The following is a 7,947-nucleotide window of genomic DNA, read 5'->3' on the forward strand; positions in this document are numbered from 1 at the left end:
CGTCATTGCTGTTACGCTGTTTTTGATCTCAAGCGCTTGTTTCTGGCTCTTTGAAAGGATGTTCATTTCTCTGTTTACGTTGCCCGCCGTTTCTTGTCTGAGTCTGGCTCGGAGCCTTGCTGAGTCTCTCAGACTGTGACTTGCCCTTGAGGCTGTGTGGTCGTTCTTGTGTGTGGGCCAGGCATGATGTACTGGACACAGGATCAGTGTGGACGGGCTTTAGTGATGCGGGGGAGGGAGTTGTCCTCCAGGCCTCGCCAGGCCACAGGGCTCGAGGAGCCTGGGCCTCTGCTCTGTGACCTTCGCAAGTGCGTCTCAGTTTCTTTCCCCCTTTTAGGTGGGATCTGAGGGGCTTGAGTTGGCTCTGTCTTTCCCCACCCTAGTTAGGCTCTGGTTAAACGATTTCTCCTGAGGGCAGACCCTGTTAAGAAGGACAGAATGTTCTGGCATGTTTCAAAATGTTCCTTTTTAACCTGTGGAAGCACGAGGGGCCTTCTCTCTGCTACTTACTGTGGGGCCCTGGTGGAGTCCAGGAGGGGAGCTCACGGAAGCGTGGGGTCTGTGGCTGGGCCCGTCTGGAGTTTCGGACTCTCGGGCTTCTACACACTGAGCCTCCAGCAGTTCGTGTTTCCTCACTGGACTCTGGTTCCAGGGGAGGTTCTGCTCCAGTGAGTTGTGGTTCTCTGTACAGAACTTCCTCAACTTCCGACAGGGTCTCGTCCTGAGAAACCCGTCGTAAATTGCACGCATCTGAGTCGAAAATGTGCTTAGTACATCTGACCGACCGAACATCCCCGCCTCGCCTCGCCTGCCGTAAGCGGGCTCGGAACGCTCACGCCGCCTACGGCTGGGCGCAGTCGTAACACAAAGCCCGTTTGGTACTGAAGTGCTGGCTGACGCTGTGTGGAAGGGAGGAGCTGGAGGGTTGTTGTCGCCGGCTGTTCATCCTCCTGACGACCGGCTGCGAAGAGCCGTGGCCTGTAGGCACATGGTGTCACTGTGTGTGGCTGGCGGGAGAAGGGCAGAATTCAAAATTCAAAGCGTGGTTTCTGCTGAATGCCTATCGAACCATCGTAAAGTCGAAAACTCCCAAGTTGAGCCTGGTGAGTCAGGGACCATGTGTGTTAGCCTCTCAATTTCTCCAGTTCTGGGCACAGCAGTTTGCTCTTTGACCTCATTTCTCTTTCGGATCTAGGAAGAGTCGTTGTTATTTCAGTTTGTTCAGCTTTTTACTTGTTAGGACAGAGTAGCCCCTTCCAAGCTTTCATCTGTTTGCCCCTCTCAGAGAGACACCATGGGGTACAGACAGGTGAGAGGTTTCCAGAGAGGGCGGATGGTGGGAGGCCTGGACCAGAAAGGGCACCGTGAGGAGTGTTTGGGTGATGGAGCCATTCTGGGTCCTGACCGAGCTTGCACAGACTGGTTCACTGTATGATCACTTGAAGACTAAAATTAAAAGCTGCATGCTGTGCAATTTTCACACGTGTGTGTGAATGGGTGTATGCGGGGATGTAGGGGGGTGTGTGAGGGTGTTCGGACACACATCTCAGAATAAGCTGCTGGGTGAAAAAAGTGATGCCTTCTGCTGCTGGGTTTACTCATGATTTTTACTTTGTTTGTGCTTTTCTGAGTTTTCTCTATTTTTCCGTACCGAACAAGTATTTCTTCTGTAACAATAGCTGCCTGCAGTTATTTAAGAAAAGCAACCCCCCTGGCTTCCCATCTGCCACAGGACACAGCGTCTCTGGCCCCCTGGCTCCCTGGTGCACCCTGGGGTGTCGGCACCCGCATCCTGCCTTCCGGAGGAACGCAGTGGCGTTCAGCTGCTCTTCTCACTTACTCTGTGGCCTCCTGCTTTGATGTTTAGTGTTTTTAAAAAGTGACTGCAGTCAACTTAAAGGGCTGTGAAGATTCTGGGACCACCCAGACCACGCCGTGTTGCTGGAGAGTTAAGACCCTGCGGCACCAGCTCCTAAATGTGTGGGAGCAGCTGGTTCCTGGGTGACCAGTGGGCGAGAGGGCACTTTCCCTGACCTTGGCCGTGCGCACTGGTGAATCCTGATGTGGATCACGGGACATAAACCCTGGCTGGGATGGAGTCAGTGACCACATCCGGGGGGTGCGAGGTCACTCCTCCAAGTGGACCGGGCGGTGGTTGCTCTCGAGGGTGACAACTGTGCAGACCCCTGAGGGTGTGATGTAGCGAGGGGTTGGCAGACAGGGCTCTCAGTCACCACGTCTTCTGTGTGTCTCCTCCCGTGCAGTTTGAGTTCATGATTGAGTCCATCCTGTATGCCCGGGATGCCTGGCTGAAGGAGGGCGGGGTCATCTGGCCGACCTCGGCCGCCCTGCACCTCGTGCCCTGCAGCGCCGACAGAGACTACCGCAGCAAGGTGCTCTTCTGGGACAACGCCTATGAGTTCGACCTCAGCGCCCTCAAGTGAGTGTCGGCTGGCTTTCCTGGCCCCTTGGCGGGGCAGAGTGGCCGCTCGGTCTAGAATACGCCACGACCCTGATCTAAGACACGACCTAGACACATCACCTTACCCAGGCCTTTAAACTGATAACATGTGATGGGGATTGAACTGTCCCGTTCATAAGACCCCAATTATAGTGGGAAAATAAGGTCATGTGTATGAACACGTGGGCCATTAAACACAACTGGAAGTTCCCACTAAGAGCCATACATTTTTCATAAGTCAGAAAATGTGTTAGTGAAGTCCTTCCTGGCACTTTGCAAAGAAAGCAGTTCTCCAAAATAGATGGTTTCCTGGTTTTGAACATACGGACATGCTTGTAGTGGAGCTTCAGGTTTTAACATGAAGTGATCTCCTCACAAGGCCTTCACATCTGCAGTGTTGCCTCACCTGAGGAGGGCGGTGACATCCACGAGCTGCTTCCCCAGGGCGGCAGGGAGGAGGCAGGAGGCACCCAGCCTCAGCCCTGGGAATCAGGGAGAGCCTCCTTTGTCAGAAACTGCAGGAAACTTCCATTTGTGAGCCTGGACACCTGCTGGATGCCCAGACAGGGAGTTGGCGCAAGACGCGAGGGCTCTGGGCCTTTTTATTTTGTTATTAAAAAACTCACAAACTGGGGAGGGTATAGCTCAGTAGTAGAGCATGTGCCTAGCATGCATGAGGTCCTGTACCTCCATTACCTCCATTAAAAAATGAAAGAACAATAAAGAAACCTGATCACCTCTGCCCACTTCCACACACACACAGAAAACTCAAAAAAAAAGAAAAAGAAAAAAAAATGAACATAAAGGTATAGAATCTTCCCCAGTTAATGTGTTGGATCATTGCACTGTCAGCACAAATCCCAGAGCGGGTGGAGGGGAAGGTCTCTGACAGAGCTGTTCCTGGTTTGTGCAGGACAGATGCACAGGAAGGGCTAAGGGGGTTGTTATTGTTGTTTTCCAGGTTTTGGGGGGGGGTGATGATTAGGTTTATTTATTTTAATGGAGGACTAGGGATTGAACCCAGGACCTCGTGCATGCTGGGCACATGCTCTACCACTGAGCTACAGTACCCTCCCCCCCAACCCCTGGCTGGGAGGGTTTTGAAAAGAGCAAGGAGGAGAGTCTCATGCTGCCTCGTGTGCACATTGTGATAATGAAGGCAACGGGAAAGACAGGTGAGCAGAGCAGCAGGCTAGGAAGCTCTGATTGGAGTGTGTTGGGAGAGGGCACATCATGAGCTGGAGGGAGGAGGGCTGAGGCCACACATTACCTGGGGACAGCCAATCCTAACCCTAACCCTTGGAGAAGGCGTCTGTTCCCTACACCTTACGTTAAAACTTAATTCCACATGGATTCCATGTCCTCTGGGTATGTGAGACCCCACCAGTAGGGCAGAGGGAAGTGCCTGTTGCTCCCACACCCAGCTGCTGTCCAGACAGAGGCTCAGCAGGCTGTCCTGCAGGGAGGGCACCAAGGGCCCTGGCCACCTGCAGGGCTGCACTCCGCAAGGCAGCACCGCTCAGCGGGATACAGGAACTGATGCAGAAGACTGTGACACGTGTGGTCGGAGCCTGAGCGCTCACTTTGACTTTTCCCCAGATCTTTAGCAATTAAGGAGTTTTTTTCGAAGCCCAAATATAACCACATCTTGAAACCAGAAGACTGTCTCTCTGAGCCCTGCACCATCTTACAGCTGGACATGAGAACGGTGCAGATCACCGATCTGGAGGTGAGGAGAGGTGACGCTTCCTTCTACACCAAGTAACCATTGTTCAAATAAACGGCTTAAACTTTCTGCTGTTGATATGCCCTCAGTCTTTCTTACGTTCTATTCTGATTTCGCTGTCTGTATTTTTAGGTTGTTTTCTTTATAGTTAACCTCTTTAACATCTTCAGTTACTTTTTAGATTTATGTTTAATATTCTCAGCATCCTCCGATTCAAATAAATCATATAAGTTTCACCATAGAAGTTGAATTAAATTTTTTTCTAAGTTTTTTAGCTCCCAGTGATGACAGAATTCCTGACTGTTTCTTTTACTTACCCTCTGTGACCACGAGGTGGCGCATGTGGGTTCAGAACGACCCGTTTTAAGGGCTGCTCAAGGCGGAGGAGACCCGGTTGCGGAACTTGGACGGGCTGAGCCACGTGCAGACTGGACTTTGGAGGCTGTAGTTAGTTTGGGATCCGGAGCTTTCTATGTGTGCGAAGAACTGAAAAGTTTTCCGCTCGAATTCGGGAACAGAAAGTCAGGCCAATGAGGCCCAGACTGCTCGAAACCTTTTCTGATTTTATGCGGCCTTTGAATTCAGGATGCAGGTTTTGCCGAGCGATGTGCGCAACTGCACTAGCGGGCTGTGGTGCGTGTGTAATTCCGCGCGGTGCGGGGTCCAGGCGGGCCCGTTTCTCACTGCTTTGCTTGCACACAGACGATGAGAGGCGAGCTGTGCTTTGACATCAGGAAGGCAGGCACCCTGCACGGGTTCACAGCCTGGTTCAGCGTCCGGTTTCAGAACCTGGAGGAGGACGAGCCACAGCTGGTGCTGAGCACGGGCCCGCTGCACCCGTGAGTGCGCCTCGCGCCGCGCAGCCCTTCCGGGACCGCCGACCCCTCCCCGCTCGCCTCAGGCTCCCCCCACCCTCGGCTGCCCCGACGCTGCTGCAGCTTCTTGTGGTCGGAGGCCCCGGGGGTCTCACTCGGACTGGACTCTGGGTCAGCCGATGTCTTCCTGAGCACGTGTTTGGCGCAGTGCTGCCCTGGCTGCAGGCTGGCTCCTGCGCGCTGGGGAGCGCACGGCATCCCTTCTGGTGCGGGACGTGGCGGCCCCCCAGGAGACGCCGCCTTCGCTGGGGGTTTGCGCGGCCCTTCCGCCCCGGGGAGCATCACCCAGGCCCGGGTCAGGCGCTCCGTGGCCCTTGGGTCCCGGAGGACCTCAAGAGAGGAGCCGTTTGCCCGGAGCGGCCGGTGGAGGCGGCGGGGCAGGGACTCCCGCCAGGCCACCTTCCAGGGCCGCGCAGGTGCGAGCTGTCGCGGGGTGGAGGTTGAGGGTAGGAGCCTTGGGAACCACCCGGGATGCTGGGATCCTGAGCGTCTGCTGTGGGGTCCTCCACACAGGTGATACGGGACGAGGTGGGGTGTGGGCCAGGGAAAGAGACCCCCCCACGGTGGCCCAGGGGTGGCCCAGGGCTCAGGGGGGACAGGTCATGATGGGGGAGAGGTTAGCCGGAGCCTCACTGCTTGGTATCCCCTTGAGCCAACAGCCTCAGGCCCCCGGGGGAGCCGCTTTCCCCCAAATGCTGCCTGTGTCTTGCTCACATTTGACCTTTCACAGAAATAACAGCTTTTTGGGAACACGATTTCATCGGTGGCTTTGGGTGGACACTGCTGTGCCAGCACGTGGAGGCTGGGGCTGGGGCTGGGGAACAGGCGCCAGGCGGGACCCCCACGCCTCAGGGAACCTGAGCAGCACCCAGGGCTGCATCCTCGCCCCACCAGGCGGGAGTGTGTCTGTCCCAGTGGGAGCCTGCAGCCAGGCGCCTGACGGTGGGAGGGCGTCTTGGGTGACACCGCGTCCCTGTCTTGCAGCACCACCCACTGGAAGCAGGTGCTGTTCATGATGGACGAGCCCGTCTCAGTCCACGAGGGAGATGTGGTCACCGGTGCAGTTGTGCTACAGAGAAACCCAGTGTGGAGGCGGCACATGTCTGTCACCCTGAGCTGGTCTGTCACTTCCAGACAAGACCCTGCGTCGCCGAAAGTAAGGCATTTAGCCGAGAGTCGTGTGCTGTGGTGCTGGTCTCGGGAGATGGTGGGTCTGGGGGTGATCACAGTGGGGGATGCCCATCCCCACCACACAGACCCCACGGCCAGACCTTGTCTGTGTCACTTTTCTCATCGTCGTGATGGGCAGTGGGTGCTCTTATTACAGAACAGGAAGCGGAGGAGCAGGAAGGTGAGTCATATGTTGTGAGACGGCCAGTCAGTGAGAACAGAGCCCGTCCCAGCCCAGGAGACCCCCGGCTGCAGAGTTGCTGAGGGCCTTGCACACACCGCAGTGCCTTGGCCATGGGCAGTGGTGTGAGGGCTGGAGTGAATGTGTGGCCAGGTGGGCCACTGAAATTCCTCTTCTTTAGACTCCAGGTTAATGTAGGAGAGAGAAGAAAATAATCAAATAGTTTCCCTTTATTTTGTAACACCTGTTTTGTGCTTTGTTTTATGCTCATTTTATGTGAAAAGTTTAAATGTTTGTTGTTAAAGTCTGTACCTGAGGGCCAGACTCTCGAAAATACTAAATGATTATTAGGAAATACTGCATGTTAGTCAAACTGAAATGATTTATTACCTGATTGGTTTGTTTTCTTTGTCTTTTTCAGGTTGGGGAGAAAGTCTTTCCAATCTGGAGGTGACAGGGCAAACAAGCTCTGTCTGGAAGGCAGTGTGTGGTCCTGGAGGCTCGGACGTGACCAGCGAAGACGAACCCGGATGGGAACGTGTCCTGTGAGCCGCCACTTTCTCTCTGATGGAGTGACAACAGCCTTGCCCCGGGCTCCACGGGCTTGCCGTGTCACCGCCCTGTCCGTCCCTAGAAGTGGGCTGTGTGCCTAGTGTCCACCTGTGGGTAGCTGGTGGCACAGTGTCCCTGAGCTAGGTCTAGTTCTGAGCTCATAGGACACAGACGTCAACCCTGTCCTCCTGTGAAGGTGGCTGTTTGTGCGCCGTGTGTCCATGTGCTCTTCCTGCCCCTGGCCCAGCCGCCCAGCTGTGGGGGCGTGCGGGGCTGGAGGTGCAATGCATGCGATGCGGCTCTGCATGGGGTGGTCCGGCTGTAGCGACATCTTCCAGACAAATTACGTGTTGGCACATAGTACATGCTCAATAAATTTTTTTAATAAATGAATGTTTCTGTGCACGTACAGTATTTTTTACTGGGTGGGTCAAACTGTGTGCATTGCTCTGTAACCTTTCTCATCTAATATTACAAAGAAACTTTCACGCCAGTGGGTCCATGTCTAGGTTTTTGGGTGTGTGTCAATTTGACTTTCAGCTGTTTACTGGAATATAAAATCTATACCCCAGACCGCACGAGTTGTGAGCGTACAGATGAATGACATTCCACAAAGTAGACAAATACGTAGCCAGCGCTCAGGCCAAAACCCTTGCACACACTCGGGGTCCCAAGTGGCCCTTGCTCTCAGAACCACCCCCAAGGTGGAGCCTGGCTTCTAAGACTGGAAGTGGCTTTAGCCTGGTTTCCAACACTGTATGAGTGGAATTGTATACGTAGTGAATTTTCAGTAGACTGGATGTTCATGTCCTCCCCAAACTCATGTGCTGAAAACTAACCCCCAGTGTAGTGTTAGGAGGTGGTGAGGTCATGAGGTGGTGCCCCGTGAAGGGGTTAGTGCCTTTATTATAAAGGGCCCTGCAGAGCTCTTGCCTGACCTACACGTGAGGGCCCAGCAAGAGCGTCCGTGAACCAGAGCACG

The 7,947-nt window shown here is 54.4% G+C and overlaps 1 protein-coding gene across 4 annotated transcripts in view; it reads left to right on the forward strand.

Moving 5' to 3' along the window:
* PRMT2 (protein arginine methyltransferase 2) overlaps positions 1-7,358 on the forward strand; it is a 31,117-nt gene extending 23,759 nt beyond the window's left edge. For all 4 annotated transcript variants that reach the window (XM_072970716.1, XM_006204931.4, XM_072970717.1 and 1 more), the window contains exons 7-11: positions 2,265-2,440; positions 4,061-4,190; positions 4,890-5,026; positions 6,047-6,218; positions 6,835-7,358. In XM_072970716.1, coding sequence (XP_072826817.1) covers positions 2,265-2,440; positions 4,061-4,190; positions 4,890-5,026; positions 6,047-6,218; positions 6,835-6,867 — 648 coding nt within the window. In that variant the 3' untranslated portion in view covers positions 6,868-7,358. The remainder of the gene's footprint in view (positions 1-2,264; positions 2,441-4,060; positions 4,191-4,889; positions 5,027-6,046; positions 6,219-6,834) is intronic.
* The last annotated feature ends 589 nt before the right edge of the window (positions 7,359-7,947 follow it).

Source organism: Vicugna pacos, chromosome 1 (genome assembly GCF_048564905.1).
Source record: "Vicugna pacos chromosome 1, VicPac4, whole genome shotgun sequence".
NCBI lineage: Eukaryota > Metazoa > Chordata > Mammalia > Artiodactyla > Camelidae > Vicugna > Vicugna pacos.